Source organism: Lepidochelys kempii, chromosome 1 (assembly GCF_965140285.1).
Source record: "Lepidochelys kempii isolate rLepKem1 chromosome 1, rLepKem1.hap1, whole genome shotgun sequence".
Lineage (NCBI taxonomy): Eukaryota > Metazoa > Chordata > Testudines > Cheloniidae > Lepidochelys > Lepidochelys kempii.
The window spans coordinates 263,401,381-263,419,865 of record NC_136380.1 but is presented as its reverse complement, the minus strand read 5'-3'; the positions used below and the strand labels follow the sequence as shown (position 1 = coordinate 263,419,865).

At 46.2% G+C, this 18,485-nt stretch overlaps 1 protein-coding gene across 2 annotated transcripts in view; it reads right to left on the bottom strand.

Moving 5' to 3' along the window:
- PLBD1 (phospholipase B domain containing 1) overlaps positions 1-9,605 on the bottom strand; it is a 52,556-nt gene extending 42,951 nt beyond the window's left edge. The window contains exons 1-2 of one of the 2 annotated variants that reach the window (XM_073327306.2): positions 9,332-9,406; positions 5,330-5,482 (exon numbers count right to left, since the gene is read on the bottom strand). In XM_073327306.2, coding sequence (XP_073183407.1) covers positions 5,330-5,354 — 25 coding nt within the window. In that variant the 5' untranslated portion in view covers positions 5,355-5,482; positions 9,332-9,406. Of the gene's footprint in view, positions 1-5,329; positions 5,483-9,331 lie in introns of both variants that reach the window. The other variant, XM_073327305.2, reaches the window with a different exon arrangement.
- Between the last annotated feature and the right edge of the window lie 8,880 nt (positions 9,606-18,485).

Sequence of the window (18,485 nt, the reverse complement as noted above, 5' to 3'; positions counted from 1 at the left end):
TCACTTTTGTTTCTGCTGCCTGTCCCTCCGTTCTCACATTTATCTCCAGACTTATTCTCCTTGTCCAGATCTATTCCGCCCCCAATAATCTTCTATTCATTGAACTTTTTGAAACTTTGCACTTTTAGAGAGAGGTAAGGGATTGACTCTGTGTACACAAATTTGCAGAGGGACAGGGTTGAGGTCTGTTATTTCTCATCTCTACATATTATTTATTTAAAAACATTTTAGCTGTTAACAAGCATGTTATCTCTGGAGACACAAATCCAGTTTGAGAACTGCAAAACTAAGCATCTCTGATGGTATCTTCTAGACTGAACACTGAGTCCCATTGAGCAGATAGAAAGATTAACCTAAATCTATACAGAAGCCCCTGGAACCTCATAAAATTGGGTGCCTAATCCATGAACTATTGGAACTCATTTACAAAACTTTTCTTAAACGTTACATGAATATATTGTCTCATACTATAGAATTAGAATTTATAATCTCTATTCCATGATGAGATATCTTTGAGCTATAATATATCTTTATCTTTAGATAGGTTTTTTCCTCAAAAAGCATTTTATCAAAAAAATCCTATTTAAATAAAAACCGATTTTTAATTTTTTTTTTAAAAAATCATTGATTTTTATCCATCCTGCTGCAAGCTGAGTTCACAAAAACTGACCATGTAGGAGTGAAGGGTAAGGAAGGGGGAGAGAACAAGAGTTAATAAACAGTGGTACAATCCAGATTCCCCTGAAAACAGATGGTGCAACAGGTCCACTACAGAGCAGCACTAGCATCTCCATCTACTAAGGTAGAAGCTAGCTTCCAATTATAAGTCTGACTTCCAGCCTGCTCCGCAAAGCTCATCTTACTCAAAGAAGCTAATACCCTGAATGTCACAACCCAGAACCATTTTTACCCAGGGATGAGAAATTTCTCAAGACTGTTTTGACTCATCATATCTCCAAAATGAGTTGGCCTACAAACTCCAAATGTATATATTTATTTTGTTGGCCTTGCTGAAGAGTAGACTCTTTCAGTGTTTGAGTTTGTTTGTTTGTTTTTCCAGGGATAGAGAGGAAGAGTTAGTGGAGAACTTGTAAAGATTTATAATATAAAGAGCTTATGTGAAGGGGTCTGTGCTCTGTGCTTCAGTAGGGAGGACAGGCATTAACGAGGAGCGTATAAGAACAGGGATACAAAGAGGAGGAATTGGAAAACTGGGTGGAGAGGACAGCAAGTACTCTATTCCTCCTTAACCTAGTGAATAAATGGGAAGCAACTAAGAACAAGTAGAGAAGTTAATTATTGTTCTTACACAGAAGGATTAATTTAGTAATATAAGGATTTGCATGTTGCAAGGTGTTCTCTTCCTTGAAGTGAGCCAACTGTTTGCTGTTTTGCCTTTAAAAAACAAAAAACAAAAAAAACACATTGAAGTAAAACCTGATCCTGACTCTCAACCAGTTAAACTAAGGTGGAGAAACAGTCTGTGCAGAGGTGCTTCAAAATTGCAAGATGCATTATTTTACTTTACGCCCTCCCTTCTTGTAATCCATGCCTCCATTCTGGGCCACACTGGTACAGAGCTGTCTTTATGAGGCTATTATAGTAGGCTTTCAATTTATTTTTAAATGTTTATAAATATAATCTGACCTGCTGCTGACAGCATGGTTTCCTGAGCCTAAACTAGGGGATGCTTGGATAGGTTGAGGGCAGGAGACCATGGGAAGCATTAAAGGGTAGGATTGTGGGAGCCATGGAGAGCTGTACTCCCTGGTCTAAAAATGAGGGCAAGGGGCAATGAGGGAGGCAAGAGGCTTTGTGAAGAACTGCTTTAAACTATGGATGAAAAGAGCTAATTAACTGTTCAGTCTTATTATTAAAGGGAGAAGGCATGCATGTATGTGTGGGCATGTGTGTAGAATCTGGGAGCACAAAAAAGGGACATCAAAAGTAAATATGGAATGGGGAAAGCTGGAGGTTTTTATCCACATTTAAAAACTAGACACTAACATTTTCTAAATATAAAAATCTGTTAAGTGCATAAAGTTTTCGGTGTGAATAGAAGACTCTCCCCCTCTGTCATCCACTATTCTCACATCTCAAGCGGGTATAATTCTCTTCCTCCATCCCCAACTCACTCCTCCCCTTCTATGACTTACTACAATCTGCAGAAGGGGAGACAAGCTTTGATGTGCTCACAAGAACTGCCAGAAAAGTACTCTCCTCTCACAGGCCTTACAAGCTAACCCAATTTAAACTTTTGCTGTTTGTTTTCTTTCTTTGATTTTTTTTTTAAATGAAGGAAATCCCCAACAAAAATATCCATTCAAAACGAAGTTAAGTTGTTTCAGTAGAGTCCAGCTAACTTCCAAAAACATTTTATACTTTTTTAAAAACTCAAACACTGCTACTAGAGTCTGAAAAAGTACATTTAAGGGATCCATCCAGTCCTTCTTAACTCACTCCACCTGGCTTGCAGTCAACCTATTCAGCCTTAGCGCTGCCCTGTAACACTTCTAAACACATGAAACCGCAAACTAGCAAGGTCTGAATGCACTTACATAAATTTACATCACAATATAATCCAAACTTTTTCAACACACAGACCATTTCAGTTTTTCTATTCTACTAGCATTTCACTCTGTAAACAAACACACAGAACTGACATATGATGATGGACCTTGTGATTATAGTTCTTCTGAACTTTTGTCACATTAATAAACCTTCTATGAAAATCAATAGCATACACAGGACTTGAGAAAACTTGTCTGGAATCTTTCCCAGGTGAATAATATCAACTTCTGCAGAGTCTAAAGTGTCTTAAAAATAAATAAAAAATTAAAATTTCTACCCCTGGTATTTGCAAAGATAAAGAGGAACCAAGTGTAAGTGATGCAAACAGTTTCAGTGCCGCAGCTGCTCATAGATTTGCTAAACTGCAGCAGAGTGAAAGCTGGTCACTGTCTTATCAGTTTCCACTGCAGTCCACAGGGATTCTGAATAACAGCAGTACCACTGATAATAATTGGGTCAGTTTCTGTTCTGTTGCTGCTTGGGAAGGTCTGAGTAGCAACCAGAGGTGAACATTGGAGCTATTCACTGAGGATGAGTCAAAAAAAAAAACCAACCCTGCCGACAGGGTAGTTTGTGGAGATACCTACTACCACACCCTACAGCAGCCAAGACACCATAGGGGTGGGAAAGCAAATGAAACAAGAATACTCCTCCTCCCTTCCAGTAGTCATTGAGGGTTACGGGGGGAATTCAAATTTAGCAAATACATACTGGCTGGGGGCTGATAGGAAAGATTGACTTCCTCAAGGAAAGATCTAGAGACAGCACTCTAGTATTAATCCTAGCACCCTCCCCTTTCCCAAAAGCTAAGTGGTGTTTGCTTTCAACTAATGATATCCTAGACAGTGGAAGCCACTTCCCATCTTTTATCAGTCTGTGTCTGGTAGATGGTGGTCCTGTTGTCAGGTGCTGGTAAAATTCCCAAGCCCTGTGTCTGCATGTGTGGGTAGGTATGGGAGAGAGGGAGAGATTAATGGGATATGCTAAAAATTAGGTGCTCTTTTATTTGGTGGTGTAGAAAAAAGAAGAGATATACAAAGCATGGTAGACAGTGGAGCACACAATGAAGAGAAATAAGGAGAGAACAGATTGAGGGAGAATGGAGGAAAAGAGGAGACAGACACTGCTGATGATGTCCAGAAAAAAAATCACAATCTACTATAAGAAATAAGAGAAAGTAGAGAGAAAAGCAAAGAAAGCAGGTTCAACAGTATTCAGTATATGTTATTTGACAAATGTAATTAATATTTATCAAATAAGTTAAAGACTGTTCCCCCCCAGCATTCAACCAGCTCCACAGCTATTCAAATACCATTTGGCACATCTCATAACACCAGTAAAATTTTTCAAGTGTTGCTTAATTACTATTTTTTCCTTTGCTGCTCGGCCAGTCCTAGGTTAGATTTACATATTTTAAAAAGCTTATTAAATAATGGACCTTATCTTAAAATTAGACATCTTAAACAACTGAGGAGGGATAGCTCAGCAGTTTGAGCATTGGCCTTCTAAACCCAGGGTTGTGAGTTCAATCCTTGAGGGGGCCATTTAGGGATTTGGGGCTTGGCCCTGCTTTGACCAGGGGGTTGGACTAGATGAGGTCCCTTCCAACCCTGATATTTTATGACTTATTCCTTAAAACTGCAGGAGTTGCAACTTTGGAGGAGTGATAGCACCAGTATTTTTTGCCCAAGTTTGCAGGCTTAGTCCTCAGTGGTGTTTGGGTGTATTCATCAAGTGCTTTGAATGTACTAAATAACATATTTTAATTACAAAAAGTATGCACAATTAAGTTTGATGGACAGTATAAATTAGGTGGGGTAATGCAGAGGATTAATTGTACAACACCATACCTACCATCTCCGTGAAAGTGATTTCTGCAGAACTTGGCAACCACAAATGCAGAACTTGTACAAATTTGTACCTCTTTCATTTTCAGCCCACAAACACATTGCTCAATAGTTAGATGTCAAGTTTTAGTGCAACATTTCAGTTCAACTACAGTGAGGAACTTATGGTGTTTTTCCAGTTTTATTTTTATTTTGATACTGCTTGTACTATCTGCTTAATAAGATTTCAGAAACCCCCGCCCCCAAAATAGGAAGTTTACACTCTTTCAAAGTACATTTAAGACTGAAATACGTATCAAATGTTAAATCTCTAGTACTTGTTCATAGATTTCCTTATACTGCACATATATTAGAGAAGAAACCTAAACCTTTCCAAATTAAGAAACAAATCTAAGGACAATACCTTCTGTTTTATTTGGATATACACTACTTGGGTTTTCCTTCTTCCAGTAGGGAGACTTAATTACTGGTCCAAACTCATGTTTATTCCCCCCATACTATCAAGTCAAAGCAAGATATTTCATCTCACCACACTTACCATTATATAAAACTAGTTACTTGATATGTGCAAATGGTGGGAAGGTGTGAGGGGGGAACATTCAAACCCTATGTGAATTATGTATTGCATTTTGAAACTTCCATGCATGATTTTCACAAACATACATACAAGCATAAGCTCCGGAGCCTCACCACTTTTTTAACCAGGCCAAACCTAAGTGGTACTACAACCCCACGCACCAGGTCTCAAGTCCACTCACTCAAATTTGGAGGGGAGGGCATAGGGGTTCATTAGCCAAGTGAATCAGGCTCTTGGGGGACAGGGGAATGCCTAAGTACAAAGCTGTTGAGGCAGTTAGATACTGGCTATAACACTTTCTCCATAGCTCAAGTTTCTTTTTGAGTTTCCTTACCTTCTGAATCACACAAATGATTCATGTTCTTTGAAAAATAGGTCTTTGAGATAAGGTAGGACAGCTTTACATCTCTTCCTATGACCACCCCTCCCACAAAATTGGACTCTCATCCATTTTACAGCAAAAGTTTCTTGATTTTTTTTCACTGTTCTGTGGTAAGAAAAAAGAAAAGGAGTACTTAGAGACTAACCAATTTATTTGAGCATAAGCTTTCGTGAGCTACAGCTCACTTCATCGGATGCATACTGTGGAAAATACAGAAGATGTTTTTATACACACAAACCATGAAAAAATGGGTGTTTATCACTACAAAAGGTTTTCTCTCCCCCCACCCTACTCTCCTGCTGCTAATAGCTTATCTAAAGTGATCACTCTCCTTACAATGTGTATGATAATCAAGGTGGGCCATTTCCAGCACAAATCCAGGGTTTAACAAGAACGTCTGAGGAACAGTGGGGGGGGGGAGGAGGGGGGAGGAACAAACAAGGGGAAATAGGTTACTTTTTATGATGACTCAACCATTCCCAGTCTCTATTCAAGCCTAAGTTAATTGTATCCAATTTGCAAATTAATTCCAATTCAGCAGTCTCTCGTTGGAGTCTGTTTTTGAAGTTTTTTTGTTGAAGGATAGTCACTTTGAGATCAGAAATCGAGTGACCAGAGAGATTGAAGTGTTCTTTGACTGGTTTTTGAATGTTATAATTCTTGACGTCTGATTTGTGTCCATTTATTCTTTTACGTAGAGACTGTCCAGTTTGCCCAATGTACATGGCAGAGGGGCATTGCTGGCACATGATGGCATATATCACATTGGTGGATGTGCAGGTGAATGAGCTTTTGATAGTGTGGCTGATGTTATTAGGCCCTGTGATGGTGTCCCCTGAATAGATATGTGGGCACAGTTGGCAACGGGCTTTGTTGCAAGGATAGGTTCCTGGGGTAGTGGTTCTGTTGTGTGGTATGTGGTTGCTGGTAGAGAACACTTCAATCTCTCTGGTCACTCGATTTCTGATCTCAAAGTGACTATCCTTCAACAAAAAAACTTCAAAAACAGACTCCAACGAGAGACTGCTGAATTGGAATTAATTTGCAAATTGGATACAATTAACTTAGGCTTGAATAGAGACTGGGAATGGTTGAGTCATTATAAAATAACCTATTTCCTCTTGTTTATCCCCCCCTTCCTCAGACTTTCTTGTTAAACCATGGATTTGTGCTGGAAATGGCCCACCTTGATTATCATACACATTGTAAGGAGAGTGATCACTTTAGATAAGCTATTAGCAGCAGGAGAGTAGGGTGGGGGGAGAGAAAACCTTTTGTAGTGATAAACACCCATTTTTTCATGGTCTGTGTGTATAAAAACATCTTCTGTATTTTCCACAGTATGCATCCGATGAAGTGAGCTGTAGCTCACGAAAGCTTATGCTCAAATAAATTGGCTAGTCTCTACGGTGCCACAAGTACTCCTTTTCTTTTTGTGAATACAGACTAACATGGCTGTTACTCTGAAACCTGTGGTAAGAAAGAAACTAATTTAGTTCCTGCCTCCTACTCTGATATATTTCTGTTGTTCCTGTGCTGGGGGAGATGTCAGACTACTTCTTGCAAATTTGAACTCTGGATAGTATTTTCTATACCATGGGCTATTGCCTTAACTTCCTGCTCCTCTCCTCAAAAAGAACAGGAGTACTTGTGCCACCTTAAAGACTAACAAATTTATTTGAGCATAAGCTTTCATGGGCAACAGCCAACTTCAGATGCATAGAATGGAACATATAGTAAGAAGATATATATACATACAGAGAACATGAAAAGGTGGAAGTTGCCATACCAACTCTAAGAGGCTAATTAAGATGAGCTATTATCAGCAGGAGAAAAAAAACCTTTGTAGTGATAATCAAGATGGCCCATTTCAGACAGCTGACAAGAAAGTGTGAGAATACTTAACATGGGGAAATAGATTCAATTTGTGTAATGACCCAGCCACTCCCAATCTCTATTCAAGCCCAAGTTAATGGTATCGAGTTTGCAAATTAATTCTAGTTCGGCAGTTTCTCTGTTCTTGAAGCTTCTTTGTTGCAAAATTGCCACCTTTAAGTCTGTTACTGAGTGACCAGACTTTTCCTTTTAGTTTCTCTTTCCTCCTTCCTTCCAGTTACTGAATAATCTTTTCTGTTCTCATCACGACGTTTCGTATTTCCACTGAGGTTAATAGGACTGTTCACACTTCTCAGGGGCTATTTTTTTCTAGCTGCATACAATTAGACCCATGGCATTCATTCATATCTGCAAGGTTTCTCAAATGAAATAGGTGGGAAATTAATTTTTAAAATAGAAGCTCCAGTTCTACAGAAAATTGCAGGGCTACCAAAAATGTACATCTCAATTAAATCCAACCCTTGGCTTTGAAGTCACCAGGGTGTGGGACAATAGACAGAATAAACAGGATGCAGAAAAATCAAAGCAATCCATGAAGGAGTTTGAAAGTGCTACAGCAGTTTTACAAAAAGAAAAGGAGTACATGTGGCACCTTAGAGACTAACTAATTTATCTGAGCATAAGCTTTTGTGAGCTACAGCTCACATCAGTTTTAGTTATTAAATTAACCTAATTTTAACCTTACAACTTTGGCTACAAATATCTTATGCAGATATAAAATGAAAAGCAGCTCTGTGCAGAATCGCTTCTCGTCTTTGTAATATAGACAAGAAACTTTTTTAAAATAACCTGATATTTTCTCATTGACCACAGTAAAAGCAACAAGTTAATATACAGACACAAAACACCAGATCTTTAATTTATGTAGCACTTCTGGGGCTAAAAGGACAATATTTATTATACACCCACAAATCAGAACATTAAAGTTACAAATTGTAACATTGTATCCCGGGGTCCCCACTGCGGTGCTCACGGGTGCAATGGCACCCGCCGGGGTAGTTGTGTGCACCCGCAGGACACCACGCTGCCGAAATGCCACCGAGAAGCATTGCCATTTCTCGGTGGCATTTCAGCGCCGGAGTGTCTGGCACCCATCACATTCTTCTGGGAATAGGAATATGCTATTCCCACAGAAAGGTTGGGGACCACTGTAATGTATCATATTCTTTACTATAATATTTCGTGCCTACAGCCACTATTCTCCACTGGGTATGTTAGCTATACACAAGGAAATATGGGCACCTAAATAAACTTTTTTGTACTGACTACCCTCTGGACTGCAGGGCATGATCTGCTCTGGAAGTAGTGCTGCATCTATTCTTGCCTACCAGTCGGCTATCATTAATTCCTATCAGAACTGAAGGACTTGACCGAGGGGACGTTTGTTTTAAATCCCTTTATAATGTGTCCTGGCTGCCTCAAACATCCCTATCATGGCTAGACCCTCGACTTCATGCCAGTTCAGCTACACTGATCCTTCTGGGCAGCAAGGGGCACAGTTATCGGCTCACTAGGGAATGGACCTGGAGATGCACAACACAATCACGGAATTTGCACCTGCTTCCACGTTGAGGGGTTTATTATAGAAAATAAGAAGATTAAGAAGAGTAACTCCACAAGCAGCAAGAAGGGTTTGTAGCTATGGGCGCCAGTGGCAGACAAAACCAGCTCCAGCTGCCTTTCTGATACAACGGGACTCGCTGAGAAGACCCAGAGGGACGAGCTCAGGCAGGCAGAGCCATGGAACTGATCAGCCCTTTGCCCGGCGAGGCCGCGCCGCGCTGCGCTCAGGGTGTGGAGGGGGAGCCCTGCGGGGGTCTGTCTGTCTGTCTGTCACTGCGCTGGGAAGCCACCCTGGGTGCCTGGCACAGACTCCGACAGGTGGTGGGGGCTGCAGTATCTGCCTGGCCCCCAGACGGCCCCCGTGTCTGTCTCTCTCTCCATCCCGCTGAAGGGGCTGTGTACTGTCTCCCTCCATCCCCTGCCGGAGGGGGGTCAATCTGTCCGTCCCCCGGGGCAGCGGCGGTGTCTGTCTATCGCCAGGGGGGCCGCTCTCACCTGCTCGGGCCGCCGCCCACAGGAGGATGAGCCCCCAGCAGCAGCAGCAGGCTGCGTGGCGGAGTCGGGCCATGCTGCTCCCCGCGTCTCCCGGCGGCGGGACTTGGGGAAGTTCGGAACAGCTCAGGGCAGGTCCCGCCGCTGCCCCCGCCTCCTCCCGGGGCCGGCTCACGCCCCGTCCGCTGAGCCCTGTGCTGGGGGAGAGGCTGCGGCTACACAGGACAGACTCGCTGCCCGGGAGCCGCCCTCCCGCCCGGGCTGTGCCTTGGCGGGGGGCTTGTCCCGGGGGACACGGCACCGCCGTAGAGGGGGCGGGCGGCAGCGGCACCTGGACGCTCCCGGGCCCGCCTCGGGCCAGCATTTCCCGCCAAACACGGGGGCGGGGGAGGCCCGGCCTGGCTCGCTCCGCTCGTGCCCCACAAAACCCACCCAACACAAGCCCCTCAGCGCCGCAACAGCCCCAGGGCTGCGCCACCCACCAGCCCTTGCTCACACTTGCGTCTCTCTACCTAGGTGCCTGTGTATTCCTCAGCCCTGACGCTCAGCAAGGGACTTACGGGCTGGGGGAGGGGAGAGAACGGCTCCTATTTTACAGGTGTGTTGGGGACACTGGGCACTATTCTAGGTAACTCGGGAGGGTGGAAGACCAGGAGTGTCCAGGAAGCCTTCCTGCTCTAGGCCCGGATAAACCAAGGCCCCTTTGCTTCTTGAACCCTCTGTGATCCTGCATAACACTGAGGAGGCTAGCGCACAAACAGACAGGTTTGCACAGGGCTCGCCAGCCAAGGCCAGCCTCGGCCTGGGAAACAGATGGATAAGGCAGAAATGTTTAGCAAAAACTAGTAACAAATAGGACCAAATAAGGCAAGGCTCGGGCAATGCTGCTGAGAAAAAACACAACTGGCTGCTTTCGCCGATTGGCTACGGTATTGTACGGGGCAACAGGTAATTGGTTGCATAAGCTTGTGTAGTGAAGTAGGAAAAGGTATAAAATGTATACTGGAATCTGTTGCACTGCTGCAGGAGTTGAGACAGCTCAGTCTCCCTGCGCCCTATTTGGAGCTCCAAATAAATTTCTCTGCTTCTCCACCCCATTGTGATCATTGGCGTGACGCACACTGGGCAACGAACCCAGCTGTTGCTTGCCTCGGGCACTCTGTGCCGCTGTTGGGGACACTGGGGCATGGCCACTAGGTAACTCGAGGGGATGGAAGACCACGAGTGTCGATGAAGCCCCCTCACACTAGGCCCAGATGTCCTTGGCCCCACCCTACCCCGCCTGGAGGCACTCGCAGGAGCTCTGAGTACGAGGCCCAAGTGTCCTTCCCCCTCCCCCGCCTCCGCCTGGAGGCACTCACAGCAGTTATGCTGAGGATCTGCAACAATATGTTGTAGCAGAGTCAGACTGTCTGAAACTAAGCAAGGCCGAACAGGGCAGATATGGAAGAACGATGCTGACTAAAGCAGCTTTATGTATGGTTTAACAAATGATACAGAGAACAAGGGAACTAGCTGGGAACTGGATTGGCTGGCTATATGGATACTTAGGGCAGCTTGCTATTGGATAAGTATGCTGGGGAAAAAGATGTATAAAAGCCTGTGTAACTTCCTGCTCTGGGCGCAGGATTTGAGATTCTATTCTCCCTGTATCTTTTTGCAGCTGCAAATAAACTTTTCTGCTTCTCCACCCCGTTGTGATTATTGGGTGTAGCACACCGGGTAGCGAACCAACCCCAGCTGTTGTTTAGCCTCTCGGCACTGGGTGCCAGCAACAGCTTTTGGCGTCCCTGGGTGGGCGACGAGGCTGCTATTTAGCCTTGCCCGGACCTCTCCTGGAGGTCGAGGATTGCGGCGAGAGCCGACACCCAGCGCGCACTGGTGAGTTCATCGGGGGCCTCGGAGGAGACGCGATTTGATCGACCCCGGAGGGCACAACGGTGCAACGCACTCATATAGTGGAGAAGCAGCTGTGGACGACGGTGAGGAACCGGTCCCTTGGATAAGGTAGGAACCTTTTGAAATCCGGATTGTATGCTCTGTTGGAACCTGGGGACGCCCAGAGTTACCCTGTAGGTATGGGACAGAGACAGAGCTCGGGGATTAGGGCATGGTGTACGCCCCTAGAGTGCATTCTAGCAAACTGGAAGGTATTTGGTGAGGATCCGATGACTAAGAGCCAATTAAAATGATTCTGTACAGTTGACTGGCCTCAATATCAACTAGAGGACCAGAAGTGGTGGCCACCAGGAGGGTCAATTAATTACAACACGATCCTTCAGTTACTCCTGTTCTGTCAGAGAACAAGGAAATGGAATGAACATTGGTATGCGCATTTGTTTCTGACTTTATGTACTCGACCAGATATTTTACAGCACTGTAATCTGACTCCGACTGGTTCGGTAGCAGCTAATGTTAGTCTCCAGACCCCCACCCCCACTGTAATGGCAGAGCCGGTGTCCCCTTCGGCCCCTACACTCACACCTTGTAAGTCCCCAATGGTTGGCCTATACCCCTTAATCACCGAAACTAAAGTTGCCCGGTCTGGATCGGATAGGCGTCCGGCGATGACTATGCAGGTTTATACTTATGTGCCCTTTAATCCTGTGGATTTGGCTGCCTTCAAAGCACAGGCAGGAGAGTTTTCCACCAACCCAAGCAGGTTTATATCAGTCTTTGAGAGGTGCCTCAGTAGTCACAAGCCGGACTCGGATGATTGTAACATCCTCCTGCGAACCCTATTGTCTGAGGTTGAAAGACAACAGGTTATGTCCAAGGCAAGGGAGGAGGCGCAGAAACGGTATGACCGGGATCGTATTAATGTCCCTGACCCAGATGCACAAGTCCCCCGAGCAGACCCCAGGTGGGATCCAAATGATCATGGGGATATGACCCGTCTTACCTCCTATAAGGAGTTACTTTTGCGTGGACTCCGTCACTTGGCTGTCCGACATAATAATTGGGCAAAGCCATATGAAGTAATGCAGGATTTAAAAGAAAGCCCAGGGGCCTTTCTACAGCATATTCGGGACACAATTCGACAGAACACTAATGCAGACCCCGATGATCAGGCAACTGAGTCAATTATTAAGGGAATTTTTACAAGCAGAGCAGCCCCTGATATTAAGAGAAAGTTACAAAAAAAGGAGGATTTAATGGGCATGACCATGGCACAAATCTTAGAGACTGCAAACCGAGCTTATAGTCTGAGAGAGACAGAGAAAGATAGAAAGCAAGTGAGGACTGATGGTAACAGCTGTACAGGCCGGCACTAAGGGAAGTGGCCGGGGAGGAAGGGGCCGTGGACAAGAACGTCCAGGCTCGCAGGAGAGACAACTGGGTCGCAACCAGTGTGCCTTGTGTTGACAAGAGGGACACTGGAAAAATTAGTGCCCAAAGAGGAAGAAAAGGGGGGTGCATCTATGATGGCGATGGCGGAGCAGGAATAGGGGTGTCAGGGGAGACGGACCACCCTACCCCCGGAACCCTGAGTAAAGATGCGGGTGAGAAGCTCAGAAACAGATTTTTTAGTGGACTCTGGAGCGGCATGAACTGCTGTAAATCGACCCCTTCAGTTGCCAGTAGCAGATTCCCTTACTGTGGTGGGAGCCACAGGCAGGGACACCAAGTGCCCAGTGTATGCCCCAGCAGAATGCGCTTTGGGAAACCGAACTATATCCCACAAGCTGGTATACCTCCCTGAGTGTCCAACACCTCTGCTGGGATGGGATCTGCTTTGTCGCCTCGGTGCCACCCTGCATTTTACTGAGGATGAAATAACCCTTACCTTACCCCCTGAGAATGCATGGATCATGACCCTTGCAGTTGAGCCCTCAGCCATGCAAGCCCCAGAATGGAGCCCGTGGGAAGACCAGGTGTACCCTCTCGTGTGGGCATCAGGAATCCCAGGAAAGGCTACCCACTAGACCCCCATTACTATTCAGCTCATACCAGGGAAAGGCCCTGTGCAAGTAAAACAGTATCCAATCAAGAGGGAAGCCAGAGAAGGTTTACAGGAAACTATAGATCAATTCCTAATGTATGGTATTCTCCGGGAATGTCAGTCAGCCTGGAACACTCCCATTCTACCAGTACAGAAGCCTGATGGCACTTATTGGCTGGTACAGGACCTAAGCGCAGTCAATGAACGGGTTAAGACTCTGCACCCTCTTGTCCCTAACCCGTATACCTTATTGGCTTCTACAGGGGGACAGTATACCCATTTTTCAGTCCTCAATCTGAAAGATGCTTTCTTTACCATCCCAGTTGCCACCCCGTCACAGGAGATTTTCTCCTTCGAGTGGGAGGACCGAAAAAGGGTCAAAAAGCAACTTTGCTGGACAGTGTTGGCCCAGGGATTTAAAAACTCCCCCACCCTCTTTGGCCAGGCTCTGGCCAGGGACCTAGAGGAGTGGGATAATGCGGAGGCCCTCCTTCTGCAGTATGTAGATGATTTGTTAATTGCCACTGTGGGCCAAACCCCCTGCCTTAAAGCCACCGTGAGCCTCCTGAATTTTATTGGACTCCGGGGATATCGGGTAGCATGGAGTAAGGCTCAAATCGCCCTCCCAGAGGTACGGTACCTCGGGTTTCACATACGGCAAGGGGAGCGTCAGCTTTCAAGTGAAAGAAAGGAAGCTATCTGTCAAGTTCCTACCCCAAGTAATTGTAAGCGGCTCAGGGCATTTCTGGGTATGGCAGGCTTTTACAGGATATGGATCCCAGAGTTTGGACTGTGGGCTAAACCCCTGTATGACTGTGTAAAAGGAGCGGATCATGACCCCTTCTATTGGACCTTAGAGGCTGACGGGGCATTTAAAATCTTGAAAAGGAAGTTGATGGAAGCCCCGGCTCTGGGCCTGCCGGATCTCTCTAAGCCATTTCAGGGGGTGGCCCTAGGAGTACTCACACAGCTGTTAGGAGCATGGACACGTCCTGTGGCTTATTTTTCTAAGCAACTGGATCAGGTTTCAAAGGGTTGGCCGGCATGTTTACGGGTGGTTGCAGCTACTGCCCTAGTGCTTGAGGAAGCCGAGAAGCTAACATTGGGAGGGGTTATGCAAATCTATACTCCCCATATGGTCCGAGCCTTATTGGATGCAAAGGGAGGGCTTTGGCTCACCTAGGCTCGGATTGCTCGGTACCAGGCTAAGCTGTTAGAGAACTCTGAAGTCACCTTACAGCCTTGCCCCTCCCTTAACCCAGCCACCCTCTTGCCAGAAACAGAGGAACACAAATGACTGTTTAGAGATCATAGATGTCCAGTACTCCAGCCATCCGGATTTAAAGGATGTACCCCTCCCAAATGCAGATTATGAGTGGTACACTGATGGTAGCAGTACTGTAAAAGATGGGCAAAGGAGGGCGGGTTATGCTGTTGTGACCCTCCATGACACTGTGGAAGCTGAAGGTTTGCCTGCTGGGACCTCTGCCCAGCTTGCCGAACAAATAGCCCTGACCCGTGCACTTGAACTGTCAAAAGGAAAGTGGGTCAACATTTTTACTGATTCAAAGTATGCTTTTGGTGTGCTGTATGCTCATGCTGGCCTATGGAAGCAAAGGGGAATGCTGACAGCCCAAGGCTCCCCAGTCAAGTACGGGCCCCAAATCCTCCGGCTCCTAGAAGCCATACAACTTCCCTTGGAAGTGGCGGTGGTACACTGTAAAGCCCATCAAAGGGAAGACCAAGATGTGGCCAGAGGTAACGCCCGGGAAGATAGAGAGGCTAAGCATGCTGCCACCCTGCCATCCCCTCAGACTGAGAACGTCCATATGCATGCCCTTACCCCATCAGTAGGGGAGCTTCCAGTACTCTGGGGAGGAGAGACAGCTAACTGACAAACTCGGTCTCCGGGAAAAGGAGGGATGGCTCCATTCCCCGGAAGGGAAGGTCCTCTTACCAAAGGGCCTGATCCAGCCGGTGCTGCAGAAACTACATCAAACCACTCATGCTGGCAGGGAAGCACTTATCCAGCTAATGGCAAAATACTTTATCACTTCCGGACTCCGACCCTTGGCTGCCCAGGTACAAGCGGACTACTTAGTCTGCCAAAAGAATAACCCCCGACCGGGACATCCTGTGCCACCAGCTGCCCTAGAACCCACTCCGGGCCATAGACAAATGTGGCAAATAGACTTTACTGAGTTTCCCCGGACCCAAGGGTTCAAATATCTCCTTGTCATAGCGGATCGGTTCAGCGGATGGCCAGAAGCCTTCCCATGCCATAATTGCACTTCCAGAACAGTGGCCCTCAAGTTTGTTAAGGAGATCATTCCTTGCTTTGGACTCCCCTGGTGGATGGAATCTGACAACGGGACACACTTCATGTCAAAAATCATTCAAAGCATCTCACATGCCTTACAGATCCCCTGGAAACTCCATACGCCCTGGAGACCGCAAGCCAGTGGTGTAGTGGAGCGTACCAATCAGGCCCTTAAACGGCATCTCTCAAAAGTGTACCAAGAAGCCTCACTGCGATGGCCTGATGCTTTGCCCCTCGTCCTACTCCGTATCCGCGTTCTCCCTAAGGGTCGATTAGGGCTTAGTCCCTTTGAAATTATGTTTGGAAGGGCATGGCCTATAAATGGCACCCCGGTTCTGTCAGGGGAATGGGAGCTGGGTAATGTTTTTTTGTCACAGTATATGTGTTCCCTGTCTGCTGTTCTCTTGTCTCTTCACAGGTATACAAGGATTCCCAGCCTCTCCCCTGGGACTCTCCCGTCCACTCCTTACAGCCCAGTGACTCTGTGCTTGTTCATACCTGGAAAGACGAGCCTCTCCAGGAAAAGTGGAAAGGACCCTATACCGTCCTGCTGATCTCCCATACAGCGGCAAAGATCGAGGAACACAAGAACTGGATCCATCACTCTCGTCTGAAGGCAGTACCTGCCCCCTCGTCAGCAGGACAGTGGACCGTCCAACCTGCTGACTCCTCATCTAGTGACGATCTCGGGCTAAAGCTACTGTTTAAAAGACACAAATAGTGGGCACCTTAACGCTAAAATGGGCCCACCCAGGTCCTGGAGACCCTGGGTTGGGAAGACTCTGGTGATAATTAATTGGGTAACATTGTTATTCTCTGTATTGGTATTTCCAAACCATGCATATCGGGAGCATAACTCCATTGTTTCGCTTGCGCACAATGTTGCTACTTTAACAAACCAGACTAATTGCTGGGTATGTGCTCCAACTCCACTGTCCCCCAAAACGGGAATGCCCCTTGACATGCTGCCCCTGACCCTAGCAGAATTAGCCGCCACCAAAGAGCAGGAAAGAACGGACTCGCCATTCTGGAATAAGACCTCTTTACAGCAAGCCACCTAACAGGACCAGGAGTATTCAGTTGCAATACTCACTGAGGAAGTGTTATGTTTTACCCGAAGCCAATCTGATCACTATGGGCGTCCTGTGGGAAAAAGCTCCTTTGTTATTACACAGTGGGCTGATGGGTATTGGATAAAGACCAAAAGGGGAGGCCAACAGTGTGGGTGTAATGGTTCCTCCTCTTTTAGGGAAACTCTTACAAATAATCTTACCACAAAAGAAAGGTTTGGAAATATAACTTGCCGTCCAGTTAACATCTCCAATGTAGCAAGCCAATGATGGGGTTTGTAGTGGTCCCTATGGCGAGTGTAATTTGAACGGCACAGTTAGAAACGCCCCCACTTGTACCCAATCAGGAGGATGGGATGCCCCCTTAGGGGCATATGAACTGTTTGGAAAAGCAGCCAAAGCAGCCTTAAATATCCCAGGAATCCCCTTAAGAAACAGTCCTTACTGGGCCCTACAGGGTCACTATTTTGTATGTGGCCAAAAGGCTTACAAGGTGCTGCCAGCCAACTGGACAGGTAGCTGTTATATAGCTCATGGAGTTCCTCTTCTTTCCATAACTGCCACACTGCCCAAAGGAAAGATTAGAAATGCCCAAAATACCTCTGTTGAGTCACGAGAAAAGACCCTGCGGCGACTGACTACGGCATTGGAGGGCAATATGAAGAATTCCCTCACAACCGAGAAGCTTGTAGGGTGCTCTGTACTGGGAATAGCGCCACTGTTTACTGGGCCAGCCATGGCATGCATAGGCCGCTATACTGTAAGGCTGCAAATGGTACTTGAGAAAGTTGCCTTAGAGTTAGAGGACTCGGTTAGTGATTTAGGGTCAGCAGTAAAAACATTAAATAAAGAGGTACAGCAGCTCAGGACGTTTTCCCTCCAAAACAGGCTGGCTTTGGACTATCTCTTGGCATCCCAAGGAGGGGTTTGTGCCCTCGTCGGGCCCCAATGTTGTATATATTTAAATGATAGCAGTTATGAAATCTATGAAAAGGTGGTACAGGCTGAGGCCCATGCCCGAGCCAGAGCACAGGTGGCCTATGCCGCCCCAGAGAGCGATTGGTTGCAAACCTTGTTTTCAGGCTGGGGTTTGTCGTTTTGGCTTGGTGGTTTATTTAGCCTGTTATTGAAACTTCTCTTTCCTGTATTGCTTGTATTACTGGTATTATGCTGTGCAGTATCATGTGTCAGGGCCCTTTTGCAAAAGTTAATAAGTCATTCTCTTCAGGGCTATCACAAAGTGCTTATGCAAAGTCCTATTTGTAAAGAAATAAGTAGCCCAAGTGAGAAAACTCAGAGCCAAGGTTGTTGAGTGTTCTCAAAGGAGGGAGTTGTTGGGGACACTGGAGCATGGCCACTAGGTAATTTGAGGGGATGGAAGACCATGAGTGTCGATGAAGCCCCCTCGCATTAGGCCCAGGTGTCCTTGGCCCCCCGCTCCCGCCTGGAGGCACTCGCAGCAGCTCTGCGTACGAGGCCCAAGTGTCCTTGCCCGCCCCCCTCCCCCCCACCTGGAGGCACTCACAGCAGTTATGCTGAGGATCTGCAACAATATGTTGTTGCAGAGTCAGACTGTCTGAAACTAAGTAAGGCCGAACAGGGCAGATATGGAAGAACGATGCTGACTAAAGCAGCTTTATGTATGGTTTAACAAATGATACAGAGAACAAGGGAACTAGCTGGGAACTGGATTGGCTGGCTATATGGATACTTAGGGCAGCTTGCTATTGGATAAGTATGCTGGGAAAAAGGATGTATAAAAGCCTGTGTAACTTCCTGCTCTGGGTGCAGGATTTGAGATTCTATTCTCCCTGTACCTTTTTG